At 39.5% G+C, this 27,376-nt stretch overlaps 4 protein-coding genes across 5 annotated transcripts; 3 read left to right on the forward strand and 1 right to left on the reverse strand.

Moving 5' to 3' along the window:
• Positions 1-1,916: 1,916 nt before the first annotated feature.
• hh (hedgehog signaling protein) lies at positions 1,917-17,011 on the forward strand. Its single transcript, XM_068297069.1, has 3 exons — positions 1,917-2,682; positions 12,035-12,296; positions 15,882-17,011. The coding sequence occupies exons 1-3, from the start codon at positions 2,227-2,229 to the stop codon at positions 16,571-16,573; spliced, it is 1,410 nt and encodes a 469-aa protein (XP_068153170.1). The 5' UTR covers positions 1,917-2,226; the 3' UTR covers positions 16,574-17,011.
• A 633-nt stretch (positions 17,012-17,644) lies between these two features.
• LOC137582500 (uncharacterized) lies at positions 17,645-19,134 on the forward strand. The gene is made up of 2 exons (XM_068297071.1): positions 17,645-18,508; positions 18,571-19,134. Exons 1-2 carry the CDS (start codon positions 17,800-17,802, stop codon positions 18,969-18,971), a joined length of 1,110 nt encoding a protein of 369 aa, XP_068153172.1. The 5' UTR covers positions 17,645-17,799; the 3' UTR covers positions 18,972-19,134.
• A 230-nt stretch (positions 19,135-19,364) lies between these two features.
• Positions 19,365-21,852, forward strand: LOC137582389 (zinc finger protein 69 homolog). Its single transcript, XM_068296907.1, is given in 4 exon segments — positions 19,365-20,065; positions 20,067-20,370; positions 20,432-20,583; positions 20,654-21,852. Coding segments are annotated over 4 exon segments (1,788 nt in total). The 5' UTR covers positions 19,365-19,435; the 3' UTR covers positions 21,356-21,852.
• On the reverse strand, positions 21,515-26,980 carry CenB1A (Centaurin beta 1A). 2 transcript variants are annotated; one of them, XM_068296906.1, is made up of 10 exons: positions 26,525-26,980; positions 25,389-25,505; positions 25,219-25,312; positions 24,997-25,161; positions 24,778-24,921; positions 24,124-24,419; positions 23,824-23,940; positions 23,606-23,764; positions 22,404-23,552; positions 21,515-22,342 (listed from the first exon to the last, which is right to left on the reverse strand). In XM_068296906.1, the coding sequence occupies exons 1-10, from the start codon at positions 26,575-26,577 to the stop codon at positions 22,165-22,167; spliced, it is 2,472 nt and encodes an 823-aa protein (XP_068153007.1). In that variant the 5' UTR covers positions 26,578-26,980; the 3' UTR covers positions 21,515-22,164. The 2 variants fall into 2 exon arrangements, with proteins under 2 accessions (XP_068153007.1, XP_068153006.1); XM_068296905.1 differs by having other exon boundaries at positions 23,824-23,961.
• Between the last annotated feature and the right edge of the window lie 396 nt (positions 26,981-27,376).

Consider the following 27,376-nt stretch of genomic DNA (forward strand, 5'->3'; position numbering starts at 1 on the left):
TCTATGCAGGAAGACTTAATGAGTTTTTATTTGCAAAATGAATTTGAAATGTTTACTTCTGATAGGGTTTATCGCTTCAAAAAGGATGTGATAAAACGATAGAGAAATTAAAGGCTGATTCAATGAGTTTCTTAAGTTTTGTACAAGTTTTTTAGTTTGAAGAGCAGTTAAGACATTCCTAAAGATCTATATTTTTAAAAAATATTTGAACTGGTTTAAGAAACTATTTGGAAATCGCTGATTAATAAACTTATACATTTTTTTAAACATGTCATAAATAATACGTTTATTTTAATATAATATCTTAATATAAAATGATTTAATTTTGCTTCACATATACAAATTTTAAAAATCGGAATTGGATATCTAAAGCCGATCATGTTTTGATACAAAAGATGTTTAGTAAGAGATCAAAAATCAAATGGTCAGATCCGTATGCTCCAAACTCCATCCTGTAGTCAAAGGCAAAATGCTGTCTGTCTCACCTTTAAGGTGCTTAAGATCTTCATTTAATGCAAAGTCTCTTTTTCCAATCTCTCCGTTAAAAAATATTGTTTCCTCGTTTAAGGTAGGATCAAAGAAGTCAAAAGATATTTTATCGGTAGATTTTGTTGACAAAATAACTTATTTTCTTTCCTTCTTGGGGAAATTGTTTCTCTCGAGGCGTAATAAGACCAGCAATGGCCAAAATCAGACCAAATTCTATATCTAAATGAGCCAAAACAAATATAGTGAATCTATATATAGTGATTTTTTTTTTTTTTTTTTTCGCTGAATATACTTCGGGGACCGCTCGGTCTCAATCCGTGTGAATTATATTCGTCTAAATGGGACGCAGAGGAACGTAGGAAGCGCAATTCAGAATTTAATTTAAGACAAGCGGGTTCAAAATTGAGAGACTACTTATGTATAGCCAAGAACGTAAATCTTAAAAAATTTCAAGTATAAATCATTTAAAAAAATGACTAATTTTCAACTATTTCTCGTTACGAGAAACGCTTTAAAATGTTAACAAATTTGTATGCCAGTTTTGGAAAAAAATCGCTACACGGTAAACTTAAAGCCATGGAATTGTCTTGGAGTTTCTCGAAACTGATTCGAAGCGCCTGTAAACGGAAGTTGCTTCGGGGCTTTCAAAGGAAAGGTATCTCAGAGGGGGAGACGGAGAGCAGTTGGCAGCAAAAATGGTGTAATGTTCGATGACAAAGTGAGCAGCACATACATACATACAGATGTACATAAGGACATACACACAAACACATATGGGAAAAAGAAGAAGGCAAAGAAGTTGAAGAAGCGGGGCTAGGCCAAGAAGGCATACACAATACACAAAAAACCGGAACATTATTAATTTACAAGCAATAAAGCGAACAGCAAGAAAAAAAATGAAAAGAAAGGTGAACAATGAGTACAACAACAACAAAAGCAAAGCAAAGCAGCAACAGCAGCAGGCAGAAGGCAGGAGTGCAAGTGTTAAGAGAAATTGCAGCTGAAGATGCGCCATGTAACTTACAGACACACACACACACGCACCCAGTTACTTAGCTTGTGCATCCCAATTGGCAACAACACTACCAACATCTGTTGTGTTGTTGTTGGTGCTCCGTAGTACATAAGAGCCGAAACCGAAACTCCATCTATACACAGTCTGCATAAGTGTGTGTGTGTGTGTGTGCTTGTGTCAGTATAGTTGTCTCACTCACGCTTTTGTCTACAGCATAAAAATGAACACCAGAAACGATCGTCGTCGGGTACCAATAAATATGAGCGAACCGAAGTACTAACACAACGAAAATGAACGCTCTGTCGAGCTGAGTTTGTGTGTGTGTGCGCGCCTTGCTGCTTACGTGCGTCGGCTGCGACTGCGACGATGTGCCTAGGGTTCTTGTCATTTGAAGCATTTGTCAATCACAAGGCAAGCGATACGGTTGTACGAGAGCCTGCAAAAACCGCTGAGAGAAATTGAGTTTCAGTTTCAGTTTGAGTCGACGAGAATTGACAAAGCAAATTGTCAAAGTTGTGCGAAATTATAAGTTAAACTAACTTAAACCGATCGTTGAGTAAATCATTTTTTATTAACAAAAAAAAATAATCGATAAATAAATAAATAAATCGTTTAAGAAACCAGCAGCAGAGGCTGCGGATCTAGTGAAGTGAAGTGCTAAATAACCAAATATATTACAATACAAAAGGGGAATAAACAGCCGAATAAAAAAGTCTTTAAATATGGATAACCAATCGAACCAAACGCCATGGGCCAGCGCCAGTGTCACCTGCTTATCCTTAGATACCAAACGGCATATCCAAAGCCTGGACGAGGCAATCGAAGCCGTTCATCAAGTCAATTACTCACCAGCACGTTCATTGCGCAATATTGCGTATACGCAACGTTGCGGCATCAGATTGACCATGCTAATGCTAATTATGTGCCTAACCTTTATGCCTGCACATAGCTGTGGACCCGGACGGGGTCTGGGACGCCGTCGTGTGCAAAATCTGTATCCACTAGTGCTAAAGCAAACTGTGCCAAATTTATCCGAGCATCAGCTTGGCGCCTCCGGCCCACTGGAGGGAGAAATTCCGCGTGATTCACCAAAATTTAAGGATCTAGTACCAAACTACAATAGGGATATAGTATTCAAGGATGAGGAGGGCACTGGAGCCGATCGTTTAATGACCAAGGTAAGTGCAAATTTATGATACTTCTTAAAACAAACTGAAACCCAAACACAACAAAATCAATACTGATATGAGGCGATTTCCTGGAAAATGCAGTAACGATAAGATCCGCACTGTAGGCTGCTTGTGGCTAGCCTAATTCCAAGCTTATTGCGCATCGATGGCCGCATATGACCATAAATTCAATTGCCAAATTAGAAATGTTAATCGGTGCTTGTGGCCGGCCGGCCGTCCAACAATTTTTCTTATCAGTACGATCGGCCAATTCACCTCTACTATATACTAGAGCGCATTTCCCCCCAATTCTCATTGATAAACGTGTACGTGAGGTGCGACTAAACGAAAAAAAATATGCCAAATCATTCGCATTCGATCGCACTAAGACCTATATTTATAATTTATGGCATGAAAAGTGTTCGTTTGTGTTTCTTTTTTTTTGTTGCTTTCGCATTGCCAAGTGCGAGCAATAAAAGCAAGAAAACCTTAGCAATTATGATTAATTATAATGCAGCTTATCATTAGCAAGTGGCTAATGATTGCATTTTGTGTGATACTTAAAATGCTAAGAGGAATTCTCAGATATGGCACGATGAAAATATATTCCTGGTATTTGTATACTGGCTTAAAATATCGTTTACTTGGCAAAATAAACACTCACACACACACACATGCACATGAATACTGTAAGCCCATGCGACATGCGTTCAACAACCTTCCATCATAAATAGAGTATATGATCCAATACACTTTCAATCGTTCCCTCATCCACCCTCGCTTGGGCTCTACGATTTCGCCATAAACAACAAACAAAATTAAATATCAAAGTACCTATAAAAAAGTATTTGCCACTCCTCACCTTGCACTCCCTCTACAAACCTCCAATCCATTGGAGGCACGCGAGCATTTGCGGCTTATCGTCCATGTATTTAGTTAATGATGATAACACGTTCACTACCTGGGCAGCAAATATCAATTGCAAGCAGGTGAGAGCCAAAGTGGCTCCTACACATGTATTTGACAAACACAGTGACAACAACAACAACAGCAATAACAGCAAAAAAGTATGTTAAGCCATAGCCAACAACAGGAACAGCGATTTATCTTATCACTCGAGTGGGCACAGCGAAAGTGCAAAAAAAGAAAAGAAAAATGAAAAGAACAAGAATAGAATGGCAAAGCGATGAGAATTTCTGTTGCAGGGGGGCGGGGTGTGTGGCATTAGCCGGCGGTAGACTCAAAGTGCAGAACATGGCTAAACAAGTGCTTAATTAAGGCGACAGCAACAGCAACAGTTCCAATTAGACGCCTGTTTTTAAGCCATTTCGGCGTCGCTATTTCCACAGTCTGAACCCCCTATGGAGGCCAAAGTTTTGCGGCACACTTCATCGCACACAATGAAGTGGCCCAACGCCAGACGGATTAAAATTGTTGATAAGCCAAAGCCCCATACAACGGGCTATTAAAATTTTATGTATAGTCCATAATTTAATGCAATTTATACACTCACACACAAACACACTCCAAAAAAAAGTAGTTATTTCCGATACTAATCTTTTTGGCGATAATTCGGACATTTTTTTGACTTTTGCTGACTAACACCTGTAAGTGGTATATATTTATGTTGAGATTAAAAATCAACATTTGCTCAATAGAAGATTTATAATATAGTTTAAACATTTCAAGTACTTTTAATAGACTTTATAAGTCGTATAAATGACTGTTAAAAATACGTTTGTTATTTCTTCAAATTAAAATTGTTGATAATTCCAAAAACTTGAGATTTAGTAGAAAATGCAGGTTCCAGGCAATATTAAAGATTTAAAGGCGAATCAAGAATATTTTTAGGGTATTTATTATAAATTTTCCACATGAATTGTAAAATCTATTTTGGTTTTTCATTTAATTTAGCAGGTACTTAGACATTTTCGATATATTAAATCACCTTGAATGTGTTATCAATGATGAATTGTATTATTAAGTATGTATATAAAAGTCAAATTCATTACTCACATTACACTTTTTATTAGTCATTTATGGAATATAGATTAACTATATTTTGATTAGTCATATATGTCTAGGGAAGCAAATAGGGAAATTCCGTTAAAAATTCTACGATAGTTGATAGAGTTTTATGTATTTTCAATGTCATAATGTGTTATGTTGTTCTTTATTACCTTATATCTACTGTATTTGATATGCTTAACAAAGCCCAAAGAGAAAGAGAGGCTAAAGGAAAACAGTTGGCAGTTGGCAGGTTTTTACTTAACTGATTTCCAAATAACACATTTTATTTCCAACTGCCACGCGCCTCGGGGGCATTTTGGATATTGTAGCAAGTAAATTGTTGTAAAGTCTCACAGTATCAGAGTGGACCTTGGATTCGTAATGCAATTGAGTGAAACTGGCAAAACAATTAACAGTTGCAAAACAGCAGCCGTAATTGTCGCAGAGATGGTACACACAAACAGAGAGATAGAGAGCAGGAGTAGGGGTAGGGGTAGAGAGGCTGCTGAGATTTCTCAGTCAAGGACATAGAAGGTTAAGACATGGCCAAGGCCATTTAGCCAAGGACAGGCAGGACATAAAAAAGGACAAAGTGTATGTGCGTGTGTGTGTGTGTGTGTGTGTGTGTGGTGTGTTGGGCAAATATTTACAACTATGCTACCGGCTAAGTGACATTGAGAGACTGCTAGTAGGAGTCGAGGTTACGCTTTTGGTAACACTGAACCAGCAGCGCAACTAAATTGCATTTTATATGGACTTAACTGCTGGCTGTGCGAGAATTCTGTAAACAATTTGTTTTGGCTATTAAAGCGCCAAAAAAGAAAAAGAAAAACTACTCACACAAAAACAGATTCCCATTTGGTTATGACTTTTGAGATACCCTAGAGCATAGTATTTGCCATTTCGCTTAGCATTTGAAATTGATATGCTTTCAGCCAAGTCAATAGGGTACGATAAACATAACAAATGAATTTTTGTATATTTTTGGATATTTTTAGATGCAATTGCAATTTGCGATATGCCATAAAATGCTAAAATTAAGCAGAGGAAAAACACCAGTTAGTCTCGTAAAATGTTTTATCTAATGACGAGTCATTGTTAATGGACAGCTCACCTGCCACCAACACTGTTCCCCTCTTCCTCACCTCTCCGCCTAGTTGGAATGTACATTTATTCAGGTAATTACAAGCAATGTGCGAGTCTGTGAGGCCCAAAGATTAGACAAACAGCAGCCGCAGCAGCAGCAGAGTCTAGGCGGACTGACAGCGGTTCAGGGGGTCAAAGGGAAAAGAGGGTGGGGTAGGAGGTGGGGGAAAAGCGAAACCGCAGACCTAAAGAATGCGTCAAAAGCCGCAGCATAACTTCTAAAATTTCATAAATTGTAGCAAACAATGAAGCAAAAGAGGCAAAGCCAATGGTAATCTGATATGATTATTGACATGCATGCAGGCCAGATCAGATCAGAGCATAGCCGAGCAGTTTCCCCTGACATCCAGGCTCCATTTGCAGCTTCCAGACCGCATCAAATCCAAATCAAAAGTAAAACCCACAGCTAAAGGCATTTTAATAGAACATTATGAGTCAAAAAAAAAAAAAAAAAAGAAACAACAAAAAAATTGATCCTATTATGACCGATTGCTGATGATGTCAGAATTTTTCAAATCAAATCATGTCAAATGCTGCGATAAGCAAAAATCTACTAAAAGAAACACCCAAAACTTTTCTCTTTGCAACAGTTCGTGGGAACATTCCTTAACCAGAATGATCATCATCATCATCGTCACCACAAAGTAATCAAACTTATCAAACAAACATCAACGTCAAGCAAAGTGGACAAATTGCCAAAAATAACCACCGCCAAAATCGAATCCAGGTCCCATTCCCAGTCTCGATTGCCGATCTTCGATCTCGATCTCTTTCGCAGTGTGAGTTCCAGACTTTGTCCCCATTTGCTTTATAGTTTGTTTTGTTTGGAGCTTTTATAAGTATTATTAATCAATTTGATACTTTTACGAGGCCACTCAAGCGCAAATGTTCAAGGATTTGCTTTTGATTTTTTTATTTTTGTTGTTGCTTTATTTGCATAAGACAACAAAAATGTAGATGTTGTTGGTGTTTTTATTGGTTTTTATGAACTGCAGATCGCGATCGCGTCGCGACTATCACATTACTCCTCCACTCCAAACTAACTCCAATCTGACTCACATTTCACATGCTGCGCTCTGGATTCCTGCAAGTCATGGAGCCAAAAGCTGGAGCTGGTGCCGGTACTGGTGAGACTCGAGATCGGTAGATTGGGGTAGGGCGAAGCGAGAAGCAAAGGGTTGTGTATCCCCATCGACACACATCCACATCAGTGCCAATGTGCGGCTCATAACTCATCATCAAAGTTAATCACACATCAGGGATTATGGCGCTTATCATTTAAGACCCAAGACGAGACATGGGGGCCTGAAGCCGGAGATTTACCTGCCCAAATGACTTTTTAGCTCTTTTTTTTCTCTTCAATGTGTGTGTGTGTGTGTGTGTGTGTGTGTGGGGACATTAAATGTGAGAGTCAACTGAGATTTAATTTACGATTTCTGCAAATTAATAGCATTTAATTAATAACAATAAAATGACGCCTCTTTTTATAAACATTTATTTGACAGAACATACGATTTATGACTGACTGACTGACTGACTGACTGACTAACTTACTGACTGACTCAAACTTATGTCAGTTCATATGCAAATATGAGTAACAGGGAAATTTGCGTAAATTTATTTAAAAAAAAAAAAAACTATTATTTGTTGATAATTGTATAAAAAAAAAAACCCCAACCTAATGAGCGAAAGGCGACAGAGGGAGGAAGAAGGAAATCGATTCGCAATTTAGTTTTCCTCGCTTCTCTTTCCCTTCATTATTTTTAATGAGCTATAACAATAACAAAATAACAAATCGAAGATGAGGAGTAAATAAATTATCCAAAGGCGACAGAAAATTTCATACAAAGCTTAATTAAAATGCCTTTTATTCTTTGTAATAATTACGCTCTGGCTCTGGGTATAAACAAAATGAAAATGATTCTGAATGCACTCCCCTCCACCACCCCATTCAATCATAAACAAAATGATTGGGGGAGGGCTGGGGGAAAGGTTTTCTAATGAATAAACACCAACAGAGGCCGAGGAGATTGAAGCAAAGCTGTGAATAGATTTGCACAACACAAATAAACATCGGAGCATACATATAGACACACATACATACATATGTATGTATATAATTTGGTGACGAATCGAACTGGAATAGAATGGAAAGTCTCTGAAAGACTTTGCCAATTAAGTGAGGAAATCTTTGAGTGGCCCACACACATGCATCTCTCTGCTACTGCTGCTGCTGCTGCTGATTGACAACAAGCCAAGACCTCTTAAGTTGCCTGTAAGTGGCTGCCGAAGGGCTAAGACTAAGACGCCTCAAGACTCAAGTGGTCTGTGGTCTTGGTTCTGTTGTGTACCTTTTGTCCCGTGCAGTTATAGGATATATTGAGATCAACAAACAAATGCTGATAGCAGTAGACATGTAGAATTTTTATAGATATATGTATGTATATATCTAGATTTGTAGTCGTTGGAAGCTTACACGTGACTTGGTCGCCGATAAGATATGCAGATAAGACTTACATTTTGATAGAAGCTTTATCATATGATAACTATGAGTCACACTTTATAGTCTTAAACGTTTGCTAGATAATAAAATGTTCTCTACGGCCAAAGTTTCTCTTTTTAATGGGTATTACAAAGTCGAGGACATTCTGCATTTATACTCTGTTTTTTGGGGCTGTTCTTTCTGTGTTGTTGACACATATACGAGTGGGTGACGTGTTACTTTTTTTTGTCTTAATTTTTTATGTTGTTTCTCGTTGTTTTTTTTTCTGTTGTTATATCCTGTGCCGCTTCCTCAGTTGTAAGTTTTCGCTTCCTTCGATGCCAATCAGTGCAGCAACTACACACACACACACACACTCACACAGGAAAAGAAAAGGATATGGGCATATCTGCTTACACCACCAGCACGTGCAGCTGGCTAAAATGAAAGGGGTGCCAGCTTCTGCTCCTTCACGGTTGAAACTTAATGCCCACTTGAATTATGTCGTTAAATTGTGTCGTTTCCTAATCGTTTCGGGGTGGGGCTGAGACAAAGGTGCCCCGGCGGTGGGCCGGGACGGGCAAAGAGACTGAAGATGGCAAGCCAAAACTTGGCAACGTTGCTAAATACAAACAAAGATCTTTTAATAACCTCAGTTGCAGTCTAGCTAATGATGATGAGCAGCTAATAATAATCATTTTTAGCCAAGCGAATATAGTGGTGAGGCAGGGGTGGGGAAGGTGAAGCTGTAGTTTCATTAAAAGCGTCAAATTGGCAGACTCGATTTAAATCAATAAAACTGCAGGCACTGGCAATTAAAAACGCATCAGTGCAGAAGGAGGAGGGGATTTTGTTTCGTTTCGTTCAAAGAAAGATGCATTGAGAATAATTAAATGCATTGGATAAACAAAAAGAAACGATTTTGGGGCGTGGTTTTTTTTTTTGGGTGGTTTCGTGTTGTTTTGTGTTGTTGTTTTTTGGGTAAAGTTCACACCTTGTTGAACGTCTAATTAATGCAGGCTGAAAGCTGAAGAGGGTGAAGTGAGGAGTTGTCGAAGAAGATGAAGAAAAAGTAGGAGTATCAGGCAGAGTAAGCCAGAGACGAGAAGAGAAGAGAAGATCGGTGATATTTACACTTGACGCTATTACCCCTTTTCAGTGCCTCTCTCCCACTCGGTTTATCTATCCGTATGTATGTCTGTCTGTCTCTTGGCCACTTACAATGCAAACACATTATTTAGCCATCTTTTTGGGCCGCCGACAATGCCGCTTCCTTAATGTTTATCTTACGCACCCGTCGGCATTTACCTTAGTTCAAGGTGTGGGGGGTCGATATTTGTAGTTGTAGTTGTTGTTGGTGATTTGGTGCCCGTTGCACGATGGCTCGATGGCTCGATGCCTCGATGCCTGAGTGGCTTGTTTGTGCATCAATCGGATTCGAATTCAGCTTGGTCTCTCATGCATTAGCATGTTGGGTAAACATCGTTTGTTAGCCATGCCTTAAGACAAAACTTTTGTGTTTGCTTATTGGCGTTACGCTTTTGTGCTCATTAGCAGCTCTCGCTCTGTCCTCTCTCTCTCTGTCTTGAGTGATCCAACGTTCCAGCAAAGTCCAATCCACTTCAAGTCCACTCCACACAACTCGACATGGTTAAGCCTTTTAATAAAGCAAAGTTGCACCAGCAGCAACAGCAGCAAATAGCATTGAACTCTTCTCGGAATGTATGTATGCTATAGGAAAAGACAAGGAGACAATGAACAGGAGACAAGGGACCGCAGAGGCTGATTGTGAGAACTGGCATATCGAATGCGATGTGGTGTGACAAATTAAAAACCGATTCTTCAATTTTGTTTTTGCCAACATTTGGCAAACAAAACAAAAACAAACAAACGCCTTTTTTGACCGAAAATTGTGGCCAGTTATTTGTGGTTTTTGTAGCAAAATAGGAACCCAAAAAAAGAAACCAATTCGATCCGATGCGATCCTATCCGAAATTGATTTTACGCCACAAATAACAAAAGGTTGGCACATCCTGCGGATTCGACTTTGACTTGTGTCTTGCCCGTTGATAATTGATTTTGTGGCTGGCAATAGTTTCTCCATCTCTTTCTTCATCTTTCTCCCAAAATTTTCTCCCTCTTTCTCTGGGTTCAGTTTTTTTTCTTCTTTTTTGGTATTTCTGGTACAATATTTGCATAGTCTTTAGAATCCTTTTTCTTTTCTTCTCCTTTCTTGGTGCCGACAAAGTATTTTCATATTATCGATAGATAGACAAAAAAAAGGTCTTTTCATATTTACTCACCTAGGGTCAGGGCTCAAAGAGGGTCAATGTTTGAACTCTGTAAGCAAATAAGCCTTTGGCAAAAGGAAAAGGCAAACATCGAATCATCTATTTGTTGAGGTTGTTCAAAAGGATGCGGAATGCCGAAGAGCAGGTTGCTTGTACAACAACAACATCAACGAAAATGATAAAAATAACAATAATTAAAACTTTACAACCATATTGTACGACTTTTATATGCTCTATTCGGTCACCAATCGAGAGCATTGAAATTTTTCCAATCCTAGAATTGATTTATGCAGAAAATAAATAAAATTATAAATTATCCTAGTTTAAATTAAGATTGACTGAAAAATAAATAACAGGAAAAAGTTACAAATTATTTGAAATGAATATATTTATAGACAGAATTGACATGAATATAAACAACTGCAATTAATTGTAAATCATTTGAATGTTAACTAACAAAATTGAAATTTTGTTGTTGTTGCTAGATTTTGCCACTTAGTGCTTACTAATTTAAGGTCACAGTATCTAAAAATATCTTCAATTATTGTGTTATGGCTCTTTAATTAAAATGTTTCTCTTTTATGCTGTTAATTGGGTGATAATTCATTTTTGTTAAAGTATTGTTAATTAAATTTTACTTGGACTTTGGTTTTCAAAAAGGGAAAGAAAACTATCACTTTTTTCCATTTTGATCTTAATAGTTTTCTAATAAGTTTATTGGAATCGAAAGAGATAGATATATATATTTTACTTCGGTCTATAACTAAATGTGGCCACTTGCTATCAAAAGGTTTGCCCATTAGATAAATTTGAATATGCAAACGTATAGTTTACGTTTGAAAACGATTCGAAAACGAACACGTCTACATAATCACTCATAATCATGATCACATAATCACTTCTAATCTAATCACGATCGATTTCATTATTTCATCATATTTTGAAATTGTTTTGTGAATCACAACATTTTCCTTTTGCCAAAGTTCATCGATTATAAAAACCTAATGGGGGAAAATGAGATAAATTGAAAATGAACGCGGTCGGTGGTGCGTCTTGGGCCCAAGAATGAATACCAACTCCAAATACCCAAATGCCACGCCCCAAATGTGAGCATACGCACACGCACACGTACGCACACAAACATTTCCCTTCGGCTTCTGCTACGCCCGCTCACTCGCACACTCTCTCACGGTCTCACTCGCTCTTTCTTTTATTGGCTCTGTCCCTTTCTGGTTTACTTGGACGTATTTTGGTTTAAATATGGCGGCAGTATTGGGTTATTTCTTTAACTTGTTCATTTTTTATGACACACGAGTACCTACCTATACATATACGTACATACATATGTACTTATATATGTATGTCTGTATGTGTGTGGTTATTATTAAACTGTGTTTAATTGATTTTTATTTTATTTTTCTTCTCTTGACAGCGCTGCAGAGAGAAACTGAATGCCCTGGCCTATTCTGTGATGAACGAATGGCCCGGTGTACGTTTGCTGGTAATCGAAAGCTGGGACGAAGATCATGATCACGGCCAGGAATCGTTGCACTACGAGGGACGTGCAGTGACCATTGGGACCAATGATCGCGATCTATCGAAATATGGCATGCTGGCCCGTTTGGCTGTTGAGGCTGGTTTCGATTGGGTTTCCTATGTCAGTCGACGTCACATCTATTGCTCCGTTAAGTCAGGTAAGATTTGTCATCCATGCACTTAAATGCTTATGTTAAAATAAGGCGGGGAAAGGGCTGGGGAGGAAAATGGTGGCGAGAAGGGGTAGTTGGTGTGGAAGCTGTTAGCCAGAAGTGACACTAACAAGCGTAATTTCGCATGTTGCGCCTTCAAACTTACAAGCTGAACTCTAAGCTGACAGGCGTTGGCAAATTTTCCTCGTTTCTGTTGTTACCTACATGCAACAGACATACATACGTACGTACATACATCTTTTTGCATCAGCCAAATTAGCCACGGCTGCAGTCAGGCCAGGTTCGGGCCAAGATCCAACATTCAAAGAACACCAGAGAGAGAGAAACCACAAAAAATAAATGGAAAGCAGCAGCAGCAGCAACAAAGTCGAAAACCGGACCCAAACTCGGGACTTAAACCCAAAAAAAAAAGAGGAGAAAAAAACTCAAAGCGGCAACTGCGACTAACCGCATGTTGTTGCCGCTGTAGCTGCTGTTGTTGTTGTTGTTGCTGTTGCTGTTTTGACATGTTTAGGTTTGCGCCTGTCAAATTAAACGAATTGATGATACGACACCCAAAGCGTTTCTCAGGCAACAGGCAAAGATGAATTAAATACTGAGAGCGCGCCGGACCTAATTGAAAAAAAAAAACCAAGACGGAAAACGAAAAAAAAGAACTAAAGACTGGCCAACAAGTTGGCATCATCCATATGCGTATGTGTGTGTGTGTGTGCTTGGGTGTATCTGTGAGCTGCCATTATGGCAACCAGTTTTCCCCGAAACATAACGAAACTATTATAAACTTCCCGCTCGGCTCCAAGCCAAAAGACGCGAAAAGAAAATGCTGGAAAGCAGCCAACCATAACGGGCAAAACAATTAAGTTTTTCTTGCACAAAAAATTGAGCCTCCCATTTTCCACAGCTCAAAACAAAGGCGTCGACAAGAGCAAAAGGGGTATTATCAAAAGAGATTTCACTGAGCGAGAAAAAATGTTCTATATAAGGATTTCATTCGAACTAACTACATCAGTTTATTGATTGAAATTTTCCCAAAGACAAAGCCAACAAACATTTTCCTTGATTTTCCCACACACGCTGCCGATTCAATGGTCGGTCTCATCTCATAATATTTTGACTTTTTGTGTGAGGCAAAGTGTCCTTGCTCATTGATTCTAATTGCTTATGAAAGAAGCCGCCGCAGTCATGAGATCTGTGATCCTAGATCCTCCTGCTGTCATTTCTTTTCTCTTTTGCTTTTTTTTTGTGGTGTGTTGTTTTTCAAAAGGTCAGCCGACCGACAAACGACAGATAGCAAAAAGGAAACAGTGAGAAGACAAAAAAGAGATGCCGCAACAAGTGGCAAATGGGCAACAGGCTGAATCTTGTGAGCCTTTGTGTGCCTGTGTGGTCCTAGTTGGGTTGCAGTGTCAAATGGGCCTGCCATGTGTTACGACGGCCGTCCGTTGATGCCCGATGGCCGATGCCTGGACGACTGGGGCTATGACTGGGCTGTTTGGCTATCAATAAATTACATGGCGATTGATTGCTGCTGATAGGCCTCGGCACATAAACCACGCGCTTATGACAGTTTTGGCACACACACACACACACAGCATCGAGAGGGGGAAGGTGGCGAGCATGGCAGCAGTCGAGTTCGTTGCCTAAGTCTTTTGTTTGTGCCCCAAACAGCAGCGACGAAGAGTAATGGCTGTAAACCTTTTTGTCGACACTAATTTTTTTTTCTTCTTGCCCATGTTGGTGTTGTTGTTGTTAGTGTTGTTGTTGCTTGGTGACTGATCGTTTGGACAGCATTAACATGAACATGCAACAACAACTCGCTTGGGGCCTTAATGCGCGCGCGAGCTGCCACACAGCAACAGCAACAGCAACAACACTAACAACACCAACAACAACATCAACAGCGGTCTGTCCTCTGTTTTGTAATAATTTATCAGTTTAGTCTTCACAACACAAAGATAAAATAACGATAATTTTAACCACTTTAATGGTTTATTAATTTATGACCCTTCAAGTTCTTCACTTTCCACTCACCGCCGTCGTAGCCACCGTCGTCGCAGTCGCCGTTGCCGTTGCCGTCGCCTCCGCTGCCCACGATGCGCTTCAGATTTTTCTTGTTTTCATGTCCCTCGCCTCTCATTTTTTTTTGGTTTTGGTTTTGTAGGTAGGTTTCACACCAATTTTTCTTGTTACTACCGTGCTTCCTCTTTGGCCTTTTTAATTTTTTGGTTTGGGTTTTTGGTTTTTGTCTACTTAGTGCTCATTCTTTTTGGCTGCCCGTCCCCATCGATTATAGGAGAGCATGATGCCTCGGCCATAGGCATTTAATCCGATTTTTATTGTTTCTACACTTTTCAATGGTTAGGTGCATTTTCATTGGAATTTCGTTGCAACAACAAAAGCAACAACTAGCCACAACAAGCCACTTTTATGGCCACTCATTATAATAAAGCGCACGGTTAGTGGTCGTTGGGAATTTTTTTTTTTTTTAATTTGAATTTTACAGACAGCATCAGCAGCGGCAGCAGCCGAAGAAGAAGAAGTGGCAGCATCAGCAGTGGCAATGCTAGAGCCTATGGGCTTTGGCGGTGGTATCGGCGCCTCGGGTGTGAAATATACGCCAAATAGAAAGTTCTGGCTTGTTGAAGAAGCGCAAGAACAAAAAATGGCCGATCAAGTTGGGTGGCCTATTCTCTACTTCTCGATGTACATACATATGTACATACATATACTCCTGTTCCTGTTCTATGTGCTCCCCCCTCCCTCTCAGGCAATGTAATCCAATAGCTATTAATGATGATGATTAATGCGTGTGGGTTGCAACATGTTTTGTAATTGCAAACAGGTTAGGTTTTTGGGAAAAAAGGTGGCCCAAACAAATAAACACACCGAGAACTACAGAGAGAGAAGGACAGGGAGATGAAGAGAAAAGGAAGAACTGCTACCTGCATATCGCCAACCTTTGGGCATAAGCGCAAAATCAGCTAAGCTGCTTTGGCTCGAGCTCGAGCCGCTTGGTTTGGCTGATCCCATGAGCATGCCCAAAAACCTTTACCCTCTGTAGCTAATCTGGTAGGAAAAACAAGATCACAATTTTTTGTTTCAACTCACACACACACACACACATGCAACGAGTCTTGATGTTATTGATATGCCTGGTTTATCAGTTGGCAGAATCTATTCGCCTCTTGTTTTGGAAAGCCGCAAAAAGGCAGAGGCAGATCTTTGTGGCATTGTTAATGCTGCCACCACAACCACCATATGAATAGGGAACGGCATTGGGTTCGGGGTGTGTGTGTGAAAACCTTTTTGACTTGTTTAGGGTTTTGGCAATTGGATGCTTAACGCCAAATTAGATTAGGCCAACTAATGCCATTACCTGAAATCGCTCTCAGTTATATAATTGCATTCGGACTGAATTTGGCACTGAAACATGGATGATACTAGAATTAAAATATACGTATCACTTTATGTTATCAAATATATAGATAAGATATTTATATTTTTATATATTAAGTAAAAAAAGTTCTGTGAAAAATTATACTCATTCGATTCTCTTATGTTCTATTTCAGATTCATCAACCATTTCACATGTCCATGGATGTTTCACTCCCGAGAGCACAGCCCAATTGGAGAATGGCGAAAAGAAGCCGCTCAGTCAGCTCTCCATTGGAGATCGAGTACTGAGCATGGGATCAAATGGCCAGCCAGTCTATAGTGAAGTAATACTCTTCATGGATCGCAATCTGGAGCAGCTAGAGAGTTTTGTCCAGCTGCACACAGATGGTGGAGCCGTATTAACAGTGACCCCGGCACATTTAATTAGCGTATGGCAGCCGGATAGCCAACAGCTTAACTATGTGTTTGCGGATCGCGTAGAAGAAATGAATTATGTTCTAGTGAATGATGTGGTCACTGGTGAATTGCTACCACAGCGGGTCATCAAAGTAACCTCTGTCCATAGCAAGGGCGTGGTTGCTCCACTCACACGTGAGGGCACAATTGTGGTGAACTCTGTTGTTGCCTCATGCTATGCGGTGATCAATAGCCAATCTCTGGCACATTGGGGATTGGCTCCAATGCGGCTATTGTCTTCCCTTCAGTCGTTAATGCCGGCCAAGGGTCAATTAAGGACGTTGTCGTCAGCATCGCAGCCAACCAAAGAGGTGTCCAGGGCAGAGCAACAGAATGGCATTCATTGGTATGCCAATGCTCTCTACAAGGTAAAGGACTATGTCCTACCCAAGAGCTGGCGACACGACTAGACAGTCGTCTGAAGGGAATAATGCACGGAGAGAGAAATATCGTAAAATGGGAACGCTAATTGTATTATATTTTGTAGTTATGTATACATATGCCTAATAATAACTGTATTTCAATGTTGAATCGATACTATTTATTTATCAAATACCGACAAAAAGAAAAAAAAAACGAACAAAAAAACAAAAAATGTAACAAAAACTGTAAGAAACCTGTTGAAAATATCCTGGAAATTTTGTTAATGAACAATTTTAGCTATAAGTAGGCAATCCGTGGCACAGAATCCTAAAACTAAATGAAATCATCCCAACATATTACTGGACCATTGACGACTGTTGTATAATATGAAAAACAAAGCCAATTTTTTAAATTGCATATTTATTTAACAAAAAAAGGAAGTGAGTTCAAATTATTGGATATATTTTTTATTATATTTTGTATATAGTGACTGAATACTTTATTGTAATTGTGTATATAATACTTAATAATTAGCTGCGTATTTATATTTAATATTTAAAGAAATATAATGGAATTGTTTGATAACTATCTATGTGTTGGAAATGTTATTCGGATTTGGTATGGGTAATTAGTAATTAAAACAATTGGAGTGTTCTTGAGACTCAACAGACTTAATGGCTCTTGACTTACATATGCAGGCAGCATTTAAAATGTTTGAAAAATGCGCCAACCTATCACAGTAGTGTTAGTAAACGAATTAGTGTGAGTAACCGATAACACTGTGATAGTCGAACAGCAGTTCGAATCGCAGGACCTGAAACAACGGTGTGGCATCACTATCGAACTCATTTGAGCATGTTCGAGTTGTGTGTTAGTAAACGAAGTAGCGATTTCACGTTTTTACTTATTTGGACGTATAAATACCTATTCATTCATTAAAATAATACTTACATATACATAATATACTAAATATGTACATCATATACAAATACAAATCAAATATAAAATAAATATCAAATTAATAAATATCATGTATAATAACTGGCACAATAATCTTTGTCTCTGAATGAATGTTCACTGGGTACAACAGCTTCTAATTCGTGCGAACCAATGAAACCAGTGAACCAATCTACAGGTTTTTTTATTTATCAATTTTAAAATGTTTGAATGAAAACAAAACAGTTTTGAATTAAAAAAGTTTTAAAGTACAGATTTGGTAGTTTTCTGCTATTTGCTCCCTTCTGGTCGTGTTCTTAAGGCTTAAAGCGAAATAATGCAAGTTTGTCGCCTGTGTCTGGCCAATCACACAGCGGACGCTAATTTTGAGATTTTCAAGGTCCATGAAACAAGGATACGAATTGAGATTATGGCCTGCACATCGTTGGAGATGGATGAGGATGATGATTTGCCTCAGACAATATGCACAGACTGTCGTCTACGGCTCGAGGAGTATTATAATTTTCGCAGGCGCTGCCAGGATGCCGACAGGCGTCTCCGCCTTAAGAATAAACGAAAGAGTGGGGACGCTGACTTGGACGAGGAGGACGAGGCAGAAGTTTCTACTGAAAGTAGTATCAACGACAATGTTCAGTGGCGGCTGAAAGCTGCACAGCTTATACGGGGCGAAATGGAGTCATTTAAAAAAGAGCTGCATGGAGTGTGCAAGGAAGAGGTTCGCCAGGAGATCGAGGCAGAGGTACGTGCCGAGGTGGAAGAGATGGTATTGGCTGAAGCAAAGAAGCAATGTCGCCTCAACGTCCTCGATGATCTTTTTTGTGAGTTGGAGCGATTTTTCATACGAAAGCGAAACGAGGCAGTATACGAACATGTGTCTGGCTCCGAAGGATATGATGGTTCCGAAATAGAGAGTGCCTCGACATCCACCCAAATAGGTCACGACACCTCTTCAAAGCGGCCGGAGATGGAAGTCCTAGAGGACAGTGAGTTTCCACAAGAAACCGGAATTGTCGTGGAATTGCTAGGTAAAATCTGTTACATATTTCACATTCATTTGCGCTTGGCTAAAATTTACAACTATTTTTAGACGACACTTCCTCAGATCAAGAGGGCGAAGCAACAAATATAAAACCGGAGTCAGTTGGCAATCAATTACCGGTGCCTGATGCAGTTTCTTCAATTGCACCAATGACAATGGTGGAAATTAATATGCAAGATACTCAATTAAGCCATTTACGGGAAGACCTACATATATCAAATTTTTTGAAACCAACATCAACTTCTAACATACCAAAGAAGGCCAAGAGAGTTCGATTACCCAGTATATCGGAACAAACCCTCACCAAGACCCAAAGTCCAAAGGTGCGAGAACATTTGTGTCGCAAACATAGCCGCAGGAACAACCAAACCTTCTCACAAGAATCTCTTCGCAATTGTGTCCGCTGTCGCCTCAGAGGTGGTGACAAACTAACCACTACCACATCCTAGAAAATCCCAGCCTTAAGTTTTTTTTTTTTTTTTTTGTGCACGGTTCTAGTTTTAAGGCAAACATAATCTGTAGATTAGTTTTTAAGTATTTTTTTTTATATTTAGCCGTATTTATATAAATGTATGCAAATTACGAATAAAGACAAGACAGTGGCAAAAAAAATGCTAGTTAATCATTTATATTAAGGAAATATTCGATATGCCAACTACATCTTAAAAACACTACGCAATTTTCGCGTCTCTAAAATACCAAGTTTTGTCCTACTTTATTTATAGAGTTATTTGAAATTAATTTTAAAATGTTTACCGCTCAGCCGAGAAGGGGACAGCTGTTTCATTTTTAGCACTAACGCGTTTTAAAAATACCGAAAAATAGTCCATCACTAGGGGTAAACAAACAAACTGTGTTATTTTAAAATTTAAGACTAAAATTATTTTGCAAATTCGAGAACGCAGATTGCACAATGCCGGAAGCTGAAGATAAGAACTACCCAGACATAAACATTCTGTGTCGATTGTGTCTGAAGGAACAAGAGAACTTAGACGAGGTGTACAAAATCTTTGCTGAGAACGATCTTTCAATGCCCATGAAATTTATTCAGTGCATCTCAATAGAAGCCAAGCCCTCGGATGTTTTGCCCAAAATTATTTGCATTGACTGTCGGTATCAATTGGAAAAGTCCTTTCTATTTCGCCAGCGTAGCCTGCTTTCAGAGAAAAAGCTGCGGAAGCACATTCGACTGTTGGCCTTGGGGAAACGGAGTCGCGTTTTCGCAAAGTCGCAGGAGCAGGAGCAAGAGGACTACGATGACGAGGAGCTAGACTTCGAGGACTCGGTTTCTTTTATTAAAGCACAGGATGAAAAGCGGGAAAATGCAACAGAGAAGTGGCGTGAAAAATTCAAGGAGGAACAAAAGACAGAAATGGAAAAGCATTTGGCGGCTGCTAAGCTAGAGCTTAAAAAGGAAGTTCGAGTTGAACTGGCCGAGGAAGTACGCAGTGAAGTTCGGGAACAGGTACGGCAAGATATCCAAGAGGCGATGCGTAATGAGCAGATGGGCAAATTGCTCGGAGAGTTGGAAGTATTTCTAAGCAAAAAAAAAAGCCGGCATGTGGGAAACCGTGAATGCATCAATTAAAAATGATAAGTTGGACCCAGGTCCTAAACTTATTATGGATGAACACCAGCTTTTGAATAACTCTGCGATCGAAATGGATGAAGAAGAGATGCCTACTATATCTCCTACTCATGAGTTTCGTGATGTTAAGATGGTTAGCGCTGGGGAATTAGTTAGCACCCAAGATGGTCAAATTTATATTATTAATTCTGATGCCGGCACGGAGGAGACAAAACCCGTCGAAGAAACGGATCCTGAAGATGGCATTACATCCTACAACAGTGAGTATCTCAAAGAGATTGCCCAGTGAATATTAACTACTGTTTAATTTTTTCGTTTCAGTCAATGACGATGGTGAAATACAATTTTGTGGTGAGAAATCGAGTGAAATGGACGATGTAATAGGATTCGACTTGGATGATGATATGGAAGACGAAGCAGAGGACGAACCACAGCAGCAAGTCTTTCAATTTGAAGAGGATGTAGTCATTGTGGTTAGTTTAGCTTTAGAATTACAAAAAAATTCTCCTATAATGGCATGTTTTATGTCTTCATTTTGTGTAGCCCAAGGATGAGAAGACCAATATTAAAAGGCAATTGAAAAGGCAAACCCGATCCAATGATATGGTATGCAAGGAAAGTCCTCACAACATTCAAACTCCCCTAACTGGGCGAGCCACCGATACTGTCAAGACTTTCCAATGTGAGATGTGTCCTGCGGCGTTTGCCACCCAAAAACTTCTGTCACGACATTGCAATGCACATGCCAAAACGTTGAAGAAAGGAAAGAGCGGGACTCTCAAGTGTCCCACATGTCATTTGCAACTCTCTTGCACTAGTTCACTTAAACGTCACATGATTATACACACTGGCTTGAAACCCTTTAAATGCGATGAATGTGATTTATCTTTTTCACAACGCGAAGTTCTAAAGCGGCACAAAGACACTCATACAGGGGTCAGGCGTCATAAATGTCCAAGCTGCGACAGTTGCTTTGCCCAGAAATCTAATATGCAACAACATATTGCCCGAGTTCATATGGAAAACTCTCGCACTCACCAATGTCATCTATGTGAGAGAAGTTTCAATCATCTGTCCGGGTTGAGCCGACATTTAGTTACCCACTCGGGGGTAGTCTTCTCCTGCAAGGAATGCGGAAGGCAATTTAATGATCGTAGTGCAGTATCACGACATGTCCAGACGGTTCACAAGATATTCAAGAAATCTGTTGATGATACTTCGGATCTCGAAGAGACTGATCCTTGATCGGTGTAATTGTCTTATATTGGGAACTCTATATTATTCATTGGGAGATCCAATCATTATGTGCCTTTAAAACTAACCACATAATATTTGGAAACTTTCTGTAAATCTCTAAAATATTTTAGTCTCAAACTATTGACGCAAATAATATATGGAGTGTCGTTAATTGTTTTTACTTTGCATAGTTTACAACTTTATTTGGGGACTTGCAATATTTGGCACCAAAAAAGGTAAAAGAAAATGGAAAATGCATCAACATTTGCAAATAAAACATTTCGGAAACATGCACATGTTTATAAATATACTTTAGCAAACAATTACAAAATTGGAAACATTTTAAACAGTTGATCAACATGATAATTTTAAGTTGGGGTTATATAATATCATATAACTAGACATACATTTTATAACTATAGATACAATATCATTTAATAAATACCACATAAGACAATGTACAAACAATACGTCAGACGAATAAACACTGTCGCTACGTATAATTAGAGTACATGCGTTGCCATTTAACTTTAAACTTAAGCATGAAAAACGGCAACAGAATGGAATATATCGATTATATAATCGGAAGCGCAAGCGTCTTCTTAATCTGTGAGATTGCCTAGAGAAACAGATTGCAGTGAGTTAAGAGAGATAGAAAAGATATGGATTGCGAAACCGTTCAACAATTTTAAGAAAGAAGCCAATAACAAAACAATGTGTCCTAACAATGGTTTAACCTTTCAACAATCGATAAGGGGAGCCAGCTTCTGTCAATGCTTTCGAGTTGCCCCTGGCATCCCAGCGGCATCCCACCGCCGCTAGTCGGAGTTCGTCAATGAGCTACGTTGGGATTCTAGAGTATTTGAGTCATTTCGCTGACGCAGCATGCGTGGCTGGCAATTTGAGAAATCCTTCATTACGTCCTTGTATGTTTCATCCTCGCCATTGTATTCATCGTTTTGCCCGATCTCGTCATTAAGTCGCGTCAATCGAAGACTACAAATAATCGTAAAAATTAATTTAAATTTTCAAATTTGATTTGCAAAATTATAATTACAGTGTCACAATGTCGGCGTTTTTCAAATCCACAGCAATATCCAGTGCCTTTTTCCCATCACTGGATGCCAGATCATAAGCTGCCTTATGCTTTAATAGCAAATACACCTGAGCAATGTGTCCTTTGGCCGTTGATATGTGCAGGGCTGTATATCCCTGCTCATCAACGGCATCGATGGCGGCACCATTTAGAAGCAAATATTCACAGGCCATGACTGAGCCGGATATAACAGCCTGATGGAGAAAAGAGCGTTGTCTATCCTGCTGATTCTTCCAGTGCTTATCTGCTCCCAATGCAAATGCCATACACATGACTGGCAAATTGTGCACAGCCGATGCTTGATAGAGCAAAAGGTTTGCATCTAACTGGGAAAATGGAAGCTCCTCTGGAATTTCGGCGTCTGATTCACCATCTGTAGTCTCCTGATCGCTGCCCAAAATGCCAGGAGTCACGTAACTATCCAAAGCTAATTCATCGCCAATGGTTAACAAGTCATCCCGCGAAATACTGAGCGACATTGAAGGGATATTGATGGATTCGTCATCATCGTCTTCGTCCTCTAACTCATCACCAGTTTTTGCTGTATTATAAATGCTGGGCTCATCGCTGAGTGTCTTGGGTAATGGTCGCTGCTGGCGCCTTCGACGTAGCCTTTTCACTGTCCATTTACGTGTACCACCCAGGGAAAGCGTAGCTCGTTTCCCGGTACCGCTAGCATCCGCTGGCAGAATGCCATCACTGTCTATACTAAGCACTTCAGCTGTTTCACTTGCCAGAAGCTCCTGAGGCTTTGGCATGCCGCACACAAACCGCCTCTCAACATATTTCGCCTTGATCCAAGCCTCACGTACCCCAATTTCGCACTGTTCTGTGGGCTGTTTGAGCTCACAGTCGTCCGGAATGCGAGCCTCATAGATGCGATTCACCACCTCGTTGCCTAGCTCCATCATGACTTTCACATTTTCCGTTTCCCAAGCATCTAAGGTGAGAGAGCGAACTTTGCTATAATGAACACCTAAACTGCGATGAACACCCGAGCATTCAATGCATAAAGTGATGCCCAAATTTATGGAAGCCCAACGTGGATCTTGGCCACGACAATCGCAACACTGGGCATTGCCAGGGATCTTGAGAAATTCCTCCCAGTGACTGAAATAAATCCAATATTACGAATATTCATTGAAATAAGTTAATCTACTTACATTCGTCGCTTAGCTGGCAGCTCGTTTGGAGTATTTGTTGACTGAGGACGTGTGGAATGATGCGTTGAATCATGCTGAATGGCTGCACCAATGCTGTGTTGAAGCGCTGATATCCATAGCGAAAGCATGTCAGCAGAGTCCGCTTGCAAAATGTGTGATCTGTAATGAAAACAAAAATAAGTATCTGAAATGTCACACTAAATCGACTGACTACTCACTTAGTTGGCGATATAACCTCGAAACAGAAACGACGATCGCCTTCATTCACAGGGCGCACACTGCAGATGCGCAAATCCTCTTCCATTACCGAGAAGGAATCCTCATTACTGCGTTTTCTGCAATGCGAATCCAAATCACTTCAGCGCATGGCACACACACACACCCACAATAATAACAACAACACATCACATCACAATTCATAGATCATTTAAAATGGCAAACAAAAAAGGTTGACAATTAACCAACAAGCAAGCAAATGAAGGGAATAAAGCGAATTCAAAAGGGAGCTGCACTCTCACCTGTACACGAGTTGATTATCACTCAGATAGAACCAACGTCGACACCATGTCTTAAAGCCTTTTGATTTCTTCTTAAACAAATAGCCCTCAACCTTGTTTGAGGAGCTATTTGTATTGGAATCACAATACCGATTCACGCTCATGTGCCGATTCTGCATGGCCTTCTCCAATTGCTGATAGTCTCCGCGCAGGGCATTCAAATCCTCACTAATGTTCTTGAAAAACTCGTCAAAGTCGTTGCACAAATCAAAGCCCTGATGGTAGTAGGTCACGCACGCCTGATAATAGTCCAGCAGCTGCAAAAACACACCGATATTCAATTTGAATCCATCAGCAAAACACAAAAAATAAAAACGTGCCACAACCGCTGAAGAATTGCTGAGATTGTACAACCGACCAACAATGGCCACTCCACAAACAGAACTAAAGTCAAGGGGTTCTTATTCACTACTGACTCAATGGGTTCAGGATCGATATATGTATGTACATATGCATGTATGTATGTATAAGTGTTTATGTACATATAATATATCGCAAATAGTGACGTCATAACAATAACAAATTTGATATCAACTTTCAGACAGGGCACTTCATTCATCGGAAGGCATGGCAAGGCATGATAAGAGTATTATCTAGTAATTTGGAGTTTCTTACCGTGGACAATATGGAGGGTACTTTGCGAGCCTGAACCAGAGTAATATAGTTCACATAATCTAAAGCGGTGTGTTGGAAACAAGATTTTGAGGCGGACAATATATTTGCTGCCTCTTGCACTTCTTGTGGTCGATTTTTACTAGCCTAAACAAAGAGAATGAGAAAGAGAGAGACAAAGGGGTAAGGGAAAATTAAACAAAATATTTAATTATGACTCACCTGCGAGTTCTTTATGAGTGCATTGTCAAATCCTTCGGAGACTTTTAGAAAATGTCCTTTGTAGTCCTTAACTTGATTAACATCGTCTTTTACGAAAACGCTGAGATTCTTGAGTACCGTTCGACTGGCCTGATCCAATAATATTGTATGAAACTTGTTCATTTCCTAAATAAAACAGTCAATGTTTGATAAAGATTTCACAAAATATTAAGAGGGCTTTACCTGAAAGCAGTGAATCAGCTTTCCTAGAGCGTTGTGTGCATTTTTATTGTCGAGAAAATGCTGCTGCAAGTCCCACAAAGACATGGCAAAGGCACTGGTTGAATGGTTGAGTGGAATCGATATTAATGAAACGACGACTTATTATTTATAATTAAGTTTGTATTATTCACCTCTGATTCTTAATGTACTCCTTGCCCGAGTCGACAGCCACATTGCAGAGTTTTATGATTTTCTCCAGTCTATGCTCCAAGTGTTCAATATCACTCTCCTCCTTGGACACAAATTGTCTGGAATAACAAGACAAAATTGAAGACGTTTGCAAAAGATGTAAACAAAAACAACCAACGGGAGGAGATGTATTGTGACGACGCAGCATCTTGTCAAGACAAATATCAAACGAGCTCATCGACGAGGGGCTGCAGATGGGTGAAGGAACAAGCAAATAGAGGCTATCCAAAGGATGGAAGTGAGGTGGTTGAACGAAATGCGTTTTATCTTCGACTCACTCCCATCACTTTGGATCCATGTTGACACTTTTAATTCATGGGGCCTTTATTGCGCACATAATTAAAGTGAGAAACTATATACTTAACTCAAGACGGGGTCTTTATACCCTACCCCAGTGGGCATTGTAATTGTTTTAAAGTTACAAATCAAGAGTTAGGATTCAAATTCAAATTCCATTTGTAAACAAAGTTTATTTTATTTTCATACAAAGTTAAAATAAAGTAAGGAATCAGTCAAGCTAAAAAAGTAAATAAATAGGTAAGGGTATTACACAAACGGCTTTGTCAAGGGTAATGATAGGTTTCTTCAACTTTCTGTTTCTTTCTTTGGATTGAACCTGTTAGCAAAGATTTCTTGGATGAAAGTAATTTGGTTCAAAGTTTTGCTTTGCTGTGTTTGTGGTTATGAGCGAAAGCTTTGTCTTTAGGCCAGAGATTAGGTGAGAAGACAATTTCGGGTGAAATCTTATCACTCCAAATAATTTTAATCGATTTGAGAAACTAGAGAAAATAAAAAAAAAAAAACATTTTACAACAATGACGATGTCGACTTAGCTGAGAGTGTCTGCGGCTGTCAAGTGCAAAGTTTGTTCGATGGATGATTAAGCCCAGCCCAAAGCCAGAGTCAGGGCATTTGAGTTTAAATAGAGGAGGGGGGTTTGATAGTAACTAGTCACGCTACATGGCTGAGGCTCTGCTCGACTGACAATGACAACCAAATTGGATTCAACATTTAGCAAATTCCATCAATGCAAGTGAGGGGGTGGATTACGAGATGGAGGCTTCCTTTGTTTACGAACCTGAATCTTGGGGAATCCTTTAGGCATTCCTCAAACTCAATTGTGGCGCGCATTGTTACACACAAACTCACACGCACACACACAAAGAGAGAGGCACTGGCACTTGCACTGTTGGCGTTGGTTATTAACTAATTGAAACCAGAGAAGAGATAGTAGCCGTATTCTGTGGTTTGTGTGAATTTTTCTTTTTTAATTTTGCCTGTTGCTGTTGTTGTTTGCCTCTCTCTCTCGTTCTCTCACTCTCACCACGTCCCTCTTTCTCAAGCGCTTGATTGGCCTGATACTTTTGATTTGGGCAGACTCCCTGTTGGAGTTCCCTTTTCACATTCTTATTGAACAAACAGAAGCACTCATAGCAAAAATCCGTAATCCCGAATTTAACAGATCAGATTCGTAAATAAACCAAGACAAAAAAATTCTCTCCGCACAACATAAACCGAAACGTCTCACTTTAGTGTTGGGTAATGCCAGAAGGCAGCGGAGACAACAACCGCTTTCTCGATATCCGATAACCGATTATTTTGTGTATGTTGTCCAACATTGGCCGAATTTTTGAGAAATAATCACTAGTCTTCTTTGGTCACACTTGGAAAAAAGTGGGAAGTGTTACCGAAACAGCTATTTAGTAGCTAGATCCTCCTCTTTAAGCAGCTACAAATCTAGTAATTTGCGAAAATCACAATAAGCTAAAATAAAAGTACGCTAATAGTGGAATTAGTTGCATATATCTTAGTTTCGATCTTTTTTTTAAGTGAAATTTTCCAACAGCCAGAATTTAAAGACTGGGTAAGAAAAATGTCTATGTTGCTTCGGTTATAGTGTATTAGCAAACTTTTTGAAGAAGACAAATTA

Source organism: Drosophila tropicalis, unplaced genomic scaffold (assembly GCF_018151085.1).
Source record: "Drosophila tropicalis isolate 14030-0801.00 unplaced genomic scaffold, ASM1815108v1 contig_859, whole genome shotgun sequence".
Lineage (NCBI taxonomy): Eukaryota > Metazoa > Arthropoda > Insecta > Diptera > Drosophilidae > Drosophila > Drosophila tropicalis.